The sequence below is a fragment of the Aplidium turbinatum genome, chromosome 5 (assembly GCF_918807975.1).
Source record: "Aplidium turbinatum chromosome 5, kaAplTurb1.1, whole genome shotgun sequence".
Classification (NCBI taxonomy): Eukaryota; Metazoa; Chordata; class Ascidiacea; order Aplousobranchia; family Polyclinidae; genus Aplidium; species Aplidium turbinatum.
Window position 1 is genome coordinate 8,483,196 of NC_137476.1, and position 14,757 is coordinate 8,497,952.

A 14,757-nucleotide genomic window follows, 5' to 3' on the forward strand; every position below is an offset into this window, starting at 1 on the left:
GAAGAAAACAAAAGAAAGTCCGGGGATTGGGGAGGTCTATTATACAGTATACACTTAATGATCCTGAACTGTTCAAATCTGAGATATGCAATAGGGTGGATAAAAAAAAAACGAAATTTTGAGTTCAGCTTAGTGCATCTGCCAAAAGATGCAGTTTAGGCTATCTTTTACATTGGTACTTGAAAAAACATTTTTGACCCCGTTTGACCCCTATCCAAGAGCGCTCTAGTGGCCGCCGAGCCAAAATTCCTTAAATTAGCCATAATACTTTTTCTAGTGGGTGCAGGTTTGTGGTTTTGGTGTCTATCCCCACTAAATCAAGTCTTGGGAAGTCATTTCTGTAGTCTAAAATCATCTATGGGCTAGTAAAATGCCTTTATTCAGCAAAAATGCTTGAAAAAGTTGAAAATTTATTGTTTTTTTTTTAAAAGGGCAAAGAAAAACAAATTCATAATGATTCTAAAGGTATTGCTGTTAATACACTGAAGCAAACATATAAAAGCAAACAATTACCGTATGAAGTTAATTGTAAAAATGCTGCCTTTAATTTGTGCATCCAATTATCCATAGCATTACAGTAATGGACACAAAATGCATGACAACGGGTTCAGGCGAAATCAGTACCGTATGTTAGTGTTTTGTTGAGGAGCTTATATCAAATCCTGCAGACATATCTTTCTTAAAAGGAATGATGACAGACAGGACAGGGCCACAATAGCCGGATTTGACTCTATTTCATTCGCACGAGTCAGAAGGAAAGAAAGTAGGATTCTTAGTGCAGAAAAATGACAAAAACACTCTAAAAAGAAACGCAAAAACTGCTTCTACTGTAGCTCTTAAAGATAAGGAACTTCTCTGGTCAGCTTGTTTACATCACATCGGTGAAATTGTTGTGTCACATATCTTTGAAGATTTAAAGCTAGAGGTTTCAAAATAACCAGAAATGAGCATCTTCATGAGACTCCGCAAGAACTGGGATCCTATTCCACAGTGGCCAACTGCTAAGCACACTGGATATCAACAGCTTTCCAATAACAACACACGATCTCATTCAGAACCTTAAAGATGACGTTGCTCAACTTGCACAAAGCAAATACAAGTTCATTTGAGGCGACTATAAATAACTTATGAACTTGTGCATTGCTTATACGAGTATAAGATCTCGTATAAACATCTCGTATATAACATAAACATCTCAATCTCATCATACATCTGATCATACATCTCATCATAAACATCTCATCTCGTATATAAACATCTCGTATAAGTCCTGGTCTACAAAATGTGAAATTCTACCGTTCTGGGGCCACACACAAGGCCAGATGGATGGCCAAATTGATTCATTCCTATCAATTGGTGCTACTGGAAAATCAAAAAGCTAAGTTACCTAAGGGAACTATCACATCAGTTTCACAAGTGGCTAAACTGAAAGATCTCACGAATTTTATTTCACTCATCTACCGTATATATTGGCTTTGGTGTAGTGTTGCTGTAGATGCTCCTTGGAACTGTTTGACTATGTACAATAACATTCTCAGATATGGAGCAGTGCATAAGTTGATATCAGATGCTGCTGAACGTAGCTTCAAACGTCAATTTTGGTATCTCTCTGCTGAGATGGTACCACTGGCACTGTTCAGCTCTGAAGTTCAGGAAGAGGAAAACATCAGATGGCTGATGAACTTATACATGTAAAACCTACAGATCCTGTTTTTACACCAGCAGATCGGTTTGGCACTGGCTGGCTACGGGAAACCACATTTTCCATCAGAAATCAATCTGGAATCAAAACTGACAGATTTTATCACAAAGGACTCTCGGTTCTTTTTCTCTGTTTTAGAGATAAATGATGATTTTCTTCCTTTATCAGTAGAGAAATGGTCTGAATCAGAGTCATACCAGAAAGCTGTTTACAATGTGGCTGAACATGGAGTTAAACTGAGCACTGATTATCTACATAGTGCCAGAAACGAGGAACACTATCAAAACACTTTACAAATAGTGGAAGCTAGCAGAAAAGACACACCTAATTTGAGAAAGAGAAAAAACTAACATTCTCTTGCACAGATTAGACTAGTCGATCACATTGCCTTCTGTGACAAAATGTGTTAGGGCTACTGTATACATACAGATTCAATACCAGGCTTTCATGTAGCAAACTTACTGGCCTATTGGTAACTTTCTATGTGTATTTGATCTATTTCCAGTGCGAAATTAGAATTTTAGACCACTTCCGCTCACTGGAGTTGTATTTTTAGCTATTCCAACGCGTAAAAAGTGTGAATTCACAAACAACTCGTATAGACATTAGACAAGCATATTCTTTTAATTCCCTGTAGGCCTACGATAAATAGTTGAACAGGCAAAAGTTTTATTCATATTATTTTGTTAAAACATACAAATTCTGCTGAGAAGCGTAAAAATACCGGTAATTCAATATTTACTTAATGGCAAACCTGAAAATTTGAATGGGATGGTGGCCCACATAAACGTGCCCCAATTCTACTGATTTTCGGACCAGCAAAGATTCTTGGCTAGTGGAACAACCTCACAAATCTACAAGTCAATAGTACAAAAAAAAGTAAAAAACAAGGGGATTGTGTGCACACTACCCAGGATGCGTTCAATGGAATGCTTACTCAGAAGCCAAATGCAAGTTTTGCCTCTATTAAACATCATATAAACTCAATGAAGTTAAGTGTGATCAGATATTTACAAACATTGAAATACACAATATCTAAAGAGCTTTGTAATAAATGCAATAGTTAAGTTTACACTGTCAAATAAATATATATGCAACATGCAGCTGCACTAACGTATGCTTCTGCAGTCTATTGGACCTCATATCACCTCAACCACCTCATTGGACTAGAGGCCAGTTTGCACACAAATGGTCACATCCTAGTGTGGTTTATCTAGGTTACACTTTTTTTAGTATTTTATCCATAAAACTGCCCGAAATATCTAAAAATGCCATTTCTTTCCCATAAAATGCCCTTTTTAGAGCAAAAATGTCATTATGCTATTTTGGCTGCCCATGCATCATTTTAGACTGCAGAAGTGACTTCCTAAGACTTGATTTAGTGGGGTTAGACACCAAAATCATTAGCCTACACCCACTAGAAAAAGTATTATAGCCAATTTAAGGAATTTTGGCTCGGCGGCCACTAGAGCGCTCTTGGATAGGGGTCAAACGGGATCAAAAAATGTTTTTTCAAGTACCAATGTAAAGATAGCCCAAACTGCATCTTTTGGTAGATGCACTAAGCTGAACTCAAAAATTCGTTTTTTTTGATCCACCCTAATATGCAAGAGATAAATGAGCAAATGCACACACACTTTATTGTATATTACCGATGATAAGTAACATTCTGAATCAGTCAAGCGAAGGTTGGATCAAGCAACCATGAAGCACTCTCTTGTTGTGTGCAGTCTAGCAATGTATTCCCAGGCATAGGCGCCGACTTTCCAAAAAACCTTGGGGGGGGCGAGAAAGGTGATGACGTCATAACCATAACGCTATTTTACTCAATCGAAATAGTCTTTGATTAAGCTTACCGTCTTGTTTATATTGACACCTAGGTCGCAAACCGAATTTATTAGAACCGCTGCTTGAAACGATTAGTTTTACGCATGCAGCACGCCTAGTCGTAAAAATTTTGATATTGTTAACAGTTGGAAAACAAGCCGATTCATTTCCTTTTCGTGCGAGTAAATAACAACGATCAAGACAGTGAAGTTATCGAAATAAAACGCAAAAAATCATGATCTCAAGCAGAGTGGAAACCCGATACCCCTATCAGTTTTATTAACCTCGTTTCGCTCGTTTTGCTAATTACTTACCTTCAAAGCTTTACCAACGGCGAAGTGTTTTCGTTTATGTTTTTTTTAGAAAGTCTTTATAGTCTTTTATCGAATACCGTATATACTTGACTATAGATCAAGATTTTCGCAACTGATTTTCACCTCAAAAAGACAGGTTCAACTTACACATGGGACAAGCTGTTGTCCCCAGCTCGGCAGTTTTCAAAATTAACGCATTTTTGCTGCGGCAAAATCATTGCCGACGTAGATTATGGAGTGTGAAATGTTGTCGGCCGAAGTAAAAGTTTTGAATACGTTTATTTGCAAAGATTCAAACTGAATTTTCAAATTTAATGATTTCTTGTCAATTCTAAACTTTATGCACTTGTTGAGCAATATGCAAAGCTCACTAGACAAAACAGCAGAAAGAGCTATTTTAAGAGATCAATTTTTTTAATTTTGCGTGGAAGATATAATCGTTGTTATTACCGGTACGTAACATTCCATGATCGTTGAGGTCGATGTCAAACCTTAGCGGCCGCATAAAACAATGATGTCAGGTTGGCTAGGTGATAATAGCGGTAAGAGACGTCGTTAATGCAGGCAATATCTGCGACCAAGACCATTAAACACCTTTTCTTTTATCGGTTTTCGATTTAATTCTCACACATTGCGAACAAAACAATGCGTTCTGTTGAATCATATTTGATCTCACAGCAGCGGTGGACTGAAGGAGGAAGATGCAAGGGACAGGGTGAAATGGAGAAAAGGGATTAAAACAATTGCTGCGCGGAAACAATCGGCCACCCCCACTAGTGGGGAACAAACCGACGATGGATTATGATGGTGATGAGCGGGAAGACCTCGTTGAAAATAGCGTCTAATTTAGTTGGTTCACGTAATAGTGCAGTGAACAGTTACATGACTATTCTAGCAGCGTAAGTTACTCTATCATCTACTTTGAAATTTCCATACGGTATGATTTCCAAGCTGTATTCACGTAATTGTTCGGTGTGTCGTAGTTGCAACTCGATAAAGTTTGCTAAAATCGATTTCATGTTTGAAGTCACAAAAAATCTAACGTACGATTGGATAACTCGTGAAATTAGAATAATTATTCAACCTCGCATTCGCTTTTTCGCTACCACGCGATTTGACTTTGAAGTTGCATCTCACACGCGGGAAGGTAAGCAGTGTGTGACTGTGAGCGTGCGTGCCATGCGCATCTCAGTAGTACTTCTGTACTTCACGTTTCAGAGAAAGCCATGCGATCAGCTGCTGTTTTGCGGGCAAGAGCAACGCAGGCTGTTTTTCGTTTTCGGCATTCTTTAAGTCCGTTTAAATGATCTAAATCTCTCGCGAAGTATTTTATCTTTGAAACACCACTTGTAATAGCCATTTCTGTTACCCCTCAACCATAAATTTACGGGGGGCGCCGCCCCCCGGCCCCCCGGAAGTCGGCGCGTATGTTCCCAGGACAACTCTCGTTGAATTGTGACGATTTGTGCGGAGGCTTTGCTAGAGATTGTTTGCTTCTGAAATATCACGTCGGAAACTGATTTTGTAAAAGCATACCACGCCACAAATCAAGTATTCCTCATAAAAATAACAGTTCAAAAAGTAAAAATTAGTATTTGTCTTACACACTTTAGAGCACACTAGTATTGATGCCACTGATATCGTATCAATAGCGGCAGTCGGCAATGAGCGATTGTGTTTTGGATATTTACACCGTGATGTTCTGGCAATCCAGTCGCAAATGTTTCTTTGGTCATTGGTAATGATTCATCTGTGGAAAAATTTTATCACACCAAAAGTTAAAAGACTTATTTTTTTCGAGAAATAAACAGCCCTGGAAAATAAAACAGCCCTGAACACTAGCTTGACAAATCGATCGAATTACTTAATTCATTAATTTTAAAGGAAAAAAGGTACCCTACATTAATTGCAGCTGAAGTTGATGGAAATTTAATGGTTAGAATGTAATCATGAATTCCAATTCAAAGGCGCTCAATGGATGGAATAATTTTTAGGCAGCAATGCTTCAACAAGCATGTGTTTCCCAATAATTGGGGAAACCGTTTTTTTCATTATGTGTCAAAAGGTTGTCAATGCGATGAAACTTGTGCATTCATGGAATCAGTCTTTGTATCTTCCCAATTGATTCCTGTTGGCCTGTCCTTGTATACGAACCTTTGCCATTGTTGTTCTATGCTTGATTACAAAGTCGCATTTTTGAACCCAGTGTTGTGATTCAACCATCAACCCGACTTATCTTGCGTTGGCGCAACTTTTACTTGGACTGGCTAATATTTTCCTACAGTATCAGCAGTCGACGTTGTAGAAAAACTTGGTAAATCTTAATGTTTATGTCGTTACAAGTTTGGCGTGAATGTTTTGTTTTTGATTTGTTTGCAGAGGTTGCACCGCCGACTGATTTAAGTGTGGATAGCGCCACTTCAACAACTCTTAATATAAGTTGGACAGCACCACCAAATGGTGGAAATGCTGTAACAATCACCGGATACGAAGTTTCATGGACACCACCTGACGATGGTGGAAACAAGACCTTTTCTGGTGCTGCGACTACTTCAGGACGAATTACCGGCCTCGCTTCTAACACACATTACATGATAACTGTGGTTGCCACATATCAGGGTGGACGAGGTGAAGTATCGGATGCAGTTACTGGAACCACAGGTGAGCCATTTTCATAATGTTTTGAATAAACAATTTTATTGCTGATGAAATAGGCAAGAGTTGGATATTAGTGAAAGTAAACAGTGCGAATCATTATAACGTGGAAATGCTACCTCATGGTTAATTGGAATTAGATGACAGTGGTTTCTCAACTGTGCTCACTCAACCTTGAATAAACTTATTGATATCCTCTTGATGCAAAAACCATAGCTACGAAAAAAATATCAGCAGACAAAAACCAGATGAATTTTTGTGTTTATTTAGTTTGAGAAGTTGGATGTAACGTACGTCATTGTAATTTACAAAACGCCTCTATGCATCATCGATGGTATTTCATCTGATTTGTGTATGAGTCATTCCATTATAATTCAACAAATTTTGAAGAAATTTTACTCCACCATCTCTTAGATTTTCTTTGTCTTTTCATATTTGGTATATACATATTTTAGAATGATTTTCATAACTGTTGGAATTTTTTTGATATCTTGTGTCGTTTTCAAGTTATCGCAATTTAAAGTTTTACATTTTTGCCAGTAGTGGCGCCATTGTGCGTGGGAATGTTTTGTAAAAAATGCTCTAAAGTCACCATTTCTTGTCCAATTATGATGAACAAAGTGTCTATTATGTTCTCAGGGGTGAGGAATTCAATTATGCTATTAAAATATCAAAAAAACAATTGCTATTTATGAAAATCTTCATGTTAATTTTTTTTTTAATTCCTCAAACTTTAAGGTCCCCCCACTCCCCCATGATTGCATATTTTTTTTCTGATTGACTCCATTTTGTGAAGTGATTGTTTAATTACCAAGAAATGAAAAATCTTTCCTTGAACTTTTCTCTAAGTGTTTTTATCACTTTAATTGTTAGCATACCTATTGCAAGCTAATAATTAGATTTAAGCTATTATGAAGTCTTGGACAACAATTATGACTTCACAAAGGCATAAAATGATGTGGTCAACCTCAATTTAAAATAAACAATATCACACCAAATCAGAAAAATCAATTCATTAAAATATAGAGCTTTCACTACACGAGTGTGGCTTCTTCAGTATAATCTTATTCAAATAGAATTATATTTGAATATTTTCAATAGTTTCTGTTTGAATAAGATTATATTGAAGAAGCCGCACTTGTGTAGTGAAAGTTCTATATTTTAATCAATTGATTTCTGATTTGTTGTGATATTGTTTACTTTATTTTAAATTGAGGTTAACCACTAGGGTGGCTCGTTTTTGAACTTTTTTTTTAAATTCTCTCGGGGTAGCAGGGAAATGGTGCCAATGAGTGAGAAAACGCTCATGACAAAATTTGAGATTCGTAAAAAATTGTTTTCAGCCTCCTCATGGGGCTCAAAAATCAAAAAAATGATGTCAAAAACGCAATTTTTCCAATAAATTAAAAAAAATATTTTGCAAAAATAATTTTAGTTTGGATAGATACAATATTGTTTAGATATATCTAATTAACCTAAGAAAAAAAATTGGAGCCATTTGAACTATTCATTCAGCTTCCTCACAGCTTCTGAAAATTTTCATTTTTTTTGAAAATTTCGAAAAATTATCCACTCAGAGCAGACACTCGTTTGTACCAAGATAAACTACAAAATATTCAAAATCAAGGAAATAAGCTATTTGATATTTCTGCTTGTAAATGTTTGGATTTTACATCTTGCACAATGCACATGTTCTGCTTCTAAAAAAGTGCGCTGTATGGAGCAGGACTTCTTGATTGACCAGCGCACGAATAGAAAAATGATTATTTTTGGTATTGACCACGGTGAAACGATCAGAGTTAGAAAAATGAATCAGTGGAAAAACAAACGAAAACAGTGCCAAGCAGCACAGCCAAATCAATACGTTGAACGCAGGATTGAACTGGCTTCATCATCGTCTGAATGTGACACAGACAGACACATCGGTAACATGTGAAGATTGTGATGCATTAACTTGTGAAGAAGAGCTTGCTGACTCTGAGAATATTTTCGGTAAAGGCAACCAAAGGAGAAATCGGAATCTCTCATCTGTAGCTCAAGTGTGCGACAAAGCGGGTGTGTCTGACAGAACAGCAACCTATATTGCAAGCTCATTGTTACTGGACATTTGGGGTGATAAGTAAAAATGATGACAGCTCTGTTATAGATCGACATAAAATTTGTCGAGAAAGAAAAAAGGTCCGCAGAGAAGCACATAGCTCCAGTGATGCAGATTTTGATTGCCCATTTGCCATTTATTTTGATGGGCGCATTAATGAAACACTTACAAATGTAAAAAAAAGGCAGCAAGTTTTCAAAATCACTGGTTAAAGAAGAATATAATTATATGTATGTTGCAAGAGCCTGGATCAAACTTCATTGGCCATGTCACTCCGGAATCTGGTTCTTCAAAAAATATTTTGAGAGGTATTATAAAATTCTTTAATTCCAACACATCCAATCTAAATTTAACATACTTGACAGCAATTGCTTGCGACAGAACAAATGTAAACACAGGCACAAAAAATGGACCTGTTGCACTGTTGGAAAGAGCGGTTGGCAGGCCATTACAGTGGTTAATTTGCCAACTTCATGTGAATGAATTGTCTTTAAGGCATTTAATTCAAAAACTTGATAGGAAAACAAGTGGACCAGGTGGATTCACGGGAGAAATTGGCCAAGCATTGGGAAATTGCAAACAAGTTGCTGTTAACGTTAAATTTCGCGCATTTGTAACAGAAACTATACAAGTGGATTGTGATGATCTAAGATTCTAAGTAGTACTTAGTGATGATCTAAGTACTACTTAGATCATCACAATCCACTTCTATAGTTTCTGTTACAAATGCGCGAAATTTAACGTTAACAGCAACTTGTTTGCAATTTCCCAATGCTTGTCCAATTTCTCCCGTGAATCCACCTGGTCCACTTGTTTTCCTATCAAGTTTTTGAATTAAATGCCTTAAAGGCAATTCATTCACATGAAGTTGGCAAATTAACCACTGTAATGGCCTGCCAACCGCTCTTTCCAACAGTGCAACAGGTCCATTTTTTGTGCCTGTATTTACATTTGTTCTGTCGCAAGCAATTGCTGTCAAGTATGTTAAATTTAGATTGGATGTGTTGGAATTAAAAAATTTTATAATACCTCTCAAAATATTTTTTGAAGAACCAGATTCCGGAGTGACATGGCCAATGAAGTTTGATCCAGGCTCTTGCAACATACATATATATTCTTCTTTAACCAGTGATTTTGAAAACTTGCTGCCTTTTTTTTACATTTGTAAGTGTTTCATTAATGCGCCCATCAAAATAAATTGCAAATGGGCAATCAAAATCTGCATCACTGGAGCTATGTGCTTCTCTGCGGACCTTTTTTCTTTCTCGACAAATTTTATGTCGATCTATAACAGAGCTGTCATCATTTTTACTTATCACCCCAATGTCCAGTAACAATGAGCTTGCAATATAGGTTGCTGTTCTGTCAGACACACCCGCTTTGTCGCACACTTGAGCTACAGATGAGAGATTCCGATTTCTCCTTTGGTTGCTTTTACCGAAAATACTCTCAGAGTCAGCAAGCTCTTCTTCACAAGTTAATGCATCACTATCTTCACATGTTACCGATGTGTCTGTGTCACATTCAGACGATGATGAAGCCAGTTCAATCCTGCGTTCAACGTATTGATTTGGCTGTGCTGCTTGGCACTGTTTTCGTTTGTTTTTCCACTGATTCATTTTTCTAACTCTGATCGTTTCACCGTGGTCAATACCAAAAATAATCATTTTTCTATTCGTGCGCTGGTCAATCAAGAAGTCCTGCTCCTTACAGCGCACTTTTTTAGAAGCAGAACATGTGCAAGATGTAAAATCCAAACATTTACAAGCAGAAATGTCAAATAGCTTATTTCCTTGATTTTGAATATTTTGTAGTTTATCTTGGTACAAAGGAGTGTCTGCTCTGAGTGGATAATTTTTCGAAATATTCAAAAAAATGAAAATTTTCAGAAGCTGTGAGCAAGCTGAAAGAATAGTTCTAATGGCTCCAATTTGTTTTCTTTGGTTAATTAGATATATCTAAACAATATTGTATCTACCCAAACTAAAATTATTTTTGCAAAATATTTTTTTAATTTATTGGAAAAATTGCGTTTTTGACCCCATTTTTCGATTTTTGAGCCCCATGAGGAGGCTGAGGACAATTTTTTGCGAATCTCAAATTTTGTCATGAGCGTTTTCTCACTCATTGGCACCATTTCCCCACTACTCCGAGAGAATTAAAAAAAAAAGTTCAAAAACGAGCCACCCTATTAACCACATCATTTTTATGTCTTTGTGAAGTCATTTATTGTTGTCCAAGACTTCACAATAGCTTAAATATAATTATTAGCTTGCGATAGGTATGCTAACAATTAAAGTGATAAAAACACTTAGAAAAAGTTCAATGAAAGATTTTCATTTCTTGGTAACTAAACATTAAACAATCACTTTACAAAATGGAGCCAATCAGAAAAAAAATTTATGCAATCATGGGAGAGTGGGGGGACCTTAAAGTTTGAAGAATTTTTAAAAAATAACATGAGGAGATTTTCATATCAAGCAGTTGTTTTTTTGATGTTTTAATAGCATAATTGAATTCCTCACCCCTGAGAACATAGGAATAGACACTTTGTTCATAATAATTGGACAAGAAATGGTGACTTTAGAGCATTTTTCACAAAATATTCCCACACACAATGGCGCCACTAGTGGCAAACATGTAAAACTTTAAATTGCGATAACTTGAAAACGACACAAGATATCAAAAAAATTCCAACAGTTATGAAAATCATTCTAAAATATGTACCAAATATGCAAAAATGAAGAAACATGGTGGATCTTGAGTTTATGTCGTTACAAGTTTGACGTGAATGTTTTGTTTTTGATTTGTTTGCAGAGGTTGCACCGCCGACTGATTTAAGTGTGGATAGCGCCACATCAACAACTCTTAATATAAGTTGGACAGCACCACCAAAGGGTGGAAATGCTGTAACAATCACCGGATACGAAGTTTCATGGACACCACCTGACGATGGTGGAAACAAGACCTTTTCTGGTGCTGCGACTACTTCAGGACGAATTACCGGCCTCGCTTCTAACACACATTACATGATAACTGTGGTTGCCACATATCAGGGTGGACGAGGTGAAGTATCGGATGCAGTTACTGGAACCACAGGTGAGCCATTTGCATAATGTTTTGAATAAACAATTTTATTGCTGATGAAATAGGCAAGAGTTGGATATTAGTGAAAGTAAACAGTGCGAATCATTATAACGTGGAAATGCTACCTCATGGTTAATTGGAATTAGATAACAGTGGTTTCTCAACTGTGCTCACTCAACCTTGAATAAACTTATTGATATCCTCTTGATGCAAAAACCATAGCTACAAAAAAATATCAGCAGACAAAAACCAGATGAATTTTTGTGTTTATTTAGTTTGAGAAGTTGGATGTAACGTACGTAATTGTAATTTACAAAACGCCTCTACGCATCATCGATGGTATTTCATCTGATTTGTGTATGAGTCATTCCATTATAATTCAACAAATTTTGAAGAAATTTTACTCCACCATCTCTTAGATTTTCTTTGTCTTTACATATTTGGTATATAATCAAATATAGTTATTACTATCTGAAGCCTTTACAAATTGTTTCACCTAACGGATCATCAGAAGGTCTTATTCAAATATGATTCTATTTGAATAAGACCTTCTGATGATCCGTTAGGTGAAACAATTTGTAAAGGCTTCAGATAGTAATAACTATATTTGATTTAATTTGCTCTGCTTTGCTTTTTTGCTTAGCATTGAGCACTTTTTTGTAGTGTTGATAGTTTTCATTGTTTTATTTGGTATTTACATATTTTAGAATGATTTTCATAACTGTTGGAATTTTTTTGATATCTTGTGTCGTTTTCAAGTTATCGCAATTTAAAGTTTTACATTTTTGCCAGTAGTGGCGCCATTGTGCGTGGGAATGTTTTGTAAAAAATGGTCTAAAGTCACCATTTCTTGTCCAATTATGATGAACAAAGTGTCTATTATGTTCTCAGGGGTGAGGAATTCAATTATGCTATTAAAATATCAAAAAAACAATTGCTTGATATGAAAATCTTCATGTTAATTTTTTTTTTAATTCCTCAAACTTTAAGGTCCCCCCACTCCCCCATGATTGCATATTTTTTTTTCTGATTTGCTCCATTTTGTGAAGTGATTGTTTAATTACCAAGAAATGAAAAATCTTTCATTGAACTTTTCTCTAAGTGTTTTTATCACTTTAATTGTTAGCATACCTATTGCAAGCTAATAATTAGATTTAAGCTATTATGAAGTCTTGGACAACAATTATGACTTCACAAAGGCATAAAATGATGTGGTCAACCTCAATTTAAAAGAAACAATATCACACCAAATCAGAAAAATTAATTCATTAAAATATAGAGCTTTCACTACACGAGTGTGGCTTCTTCAGTATAATCTTATTCAAATAGAATTATATTTGAATATTTTCAATAGTTTCTGTTTGAATAAGATTATACTGAAGAAGCTGCACTTGTGTAGTGAAAGCTCTATATTTTAATCAATTGATTTCTGATTTATTGTGATATTGTTTACTTTATTTTAAATTGAGGTTAACCACTAGGGTGGCTCGTTTTTGAACTTTTTTTTTAAATTCTCTCGGGGTAGCAGGGAAATGGTGCCAATGAGTGAGAAAACGCTCATGACAAAATTTGAAATTCGTAGTGATGATCTAAGTAGTACTTAGTGATGATCTAAGTACTACTTAGATCATCACAATCCACTTCTATAGTTTCTGTTACAAATGCGCGAAATTTAACGTTAACAGCAACTTGTTTGCAATTTCCCAATGCTTGGCCAATTTCTCCCGTGAATCCACCTGGTCCACTTGTTTTCCTATCAAGTTTTTGAATTAAATGCCTTAAAGGCAATTCATTCCCATGAAGTTGGCAAATTAACCACTGTAATGGCCTGCCAACCGCTCTTTCCAACAGTGCAACAGGTCCATTTTTTGTGCCTGTATTTACATTTGTTCTGTCGCAAGCAATTGCTGTCAAGTATGTTAAATTTAGATTGGATGTGTTGGAATTAAAGAATTTTATAATACCTCTCAAAATATTTTTTGAAGAATGTGATGATTTGTGAAGGTTGGTGTACACCAAGGATCAGTTTTGTCACCTCTGATATTTGCTATTGTGGTTGACGTTGTAACTGAAGGAGTGAGGGAGGGCTTATTGAGTGAAATTTTGTATGCAGACGACCTGGTCTTGACAAGTAATAGTATGGAGGGACTGGAGAGAAAGTTTGAGAAATGGAAAGAAGCATTTGAAACCAAGGGTATGAAGGTGAATCTTGAAAAAACAAAAGTGATGGTGAGTGGAGCAGAAGGAACAGTTGTTGAGAGCAAAGTAGATCCCTGTGGAATATGTGGCAAGAGAGTGATGAGAAATTCAATGCAATGCAAGGAATGTGGAAAGTGGGTACATGCAAGATGTGCTAATGTCAAGAGAGCCGCAACAAGATTGGCGAAGTGTTTTGTTTGTGGGAAATGCAGTAAAGGAAGGAATGAAGTGGAAGGCCATGATGATGAGTTCTGCCATGGCATCGAAACAGTGACAGACTTCTGTTATCTGGGTGATCGGATAAATGGAAGTGGTGGATGTGAAGCAGCGGTGACAACAAGGGCAAGATTGGGCTGGGCAAAGTTCAGGGAATGTGGGGAAATGTTGTATGGCAGAAAATTCTCACTAAGGATGAAAGGGAAAGTATATCGGAGCTGTGTGCGGCCTGCAATGCTATATGGTAGCGAGACATGGATATTGAGAGAGAGTGAACTGGCAATCCTGAGAAGAACGGAAAGGTCAATGGTGAGAGCAATGTGTGGGGTGAAAACGAGAAGGGAAAAAAGGACTGAAGAATTGTTGGATATGCTAGAGATGAGAGAGACCATAGACCAACTGGCAAGGGCAAATGGAGTAAGATGGTATGGACATGTGATAAGGAGGGAGGAAGGAAGTTTTCTTAGAAAGGCACTAGATCTAAAGGTGGATGGGAAGAGGAAACGCGGTCGTCCAAGAAGAACGTGGAAACAACAAGTGAAGGATGAATTTAAAAAAGTCGGACTGAAGGAGGAAGATGCAAGGGACAGGGTGAAATGGAGAAAAGGGATTAAAACAATTGCTGCGCGGAAACAATCGGCCACCCCCACTAGTGGGGA

At 36.6% G+C, this 14,757-nt stretch overlaps 2 protein-coding genes across 2 annotated transcripts in view; one reads left to right on the forward strand and one right to left on the reverse strand.

Annotated features, from left to right (window-relative positions):
- Nucleotides 1-14,757, reverse strand: part of LOC145770402 (receptor-type tyrosine-protein phosphatase beta-like) — a 203,247-nt gene that overhangs the window by 135,943 nt on the left and 52,547 nt on the right. The window lies entirely within an intron of this gene.
- The window catches only part of LOC145770908 (collagen alpha-1(XII) chain-like), a 60,541-nt gene that overhangs the window by 4,008 nt on the left and 41,776 nt on the right, over nucleotides 1-14,757 (forward strand). Inside the window, exons 3-4 of the mRNA XM_082582651.1 lie at nucleotides 6,223-6,504; nucleotides 11,414-11,695. Of these exons, the coding sequence (XP_082438777.1) occupies nucleotides 6,223-6,504; nucleotides 11,414-11,695 (564 nt within the window). The remainder of the gene's footprint in view (nucleotides 1-6,222; nucleotides 6,505-11,413; nucleotides 11,696-14,757) is intronic.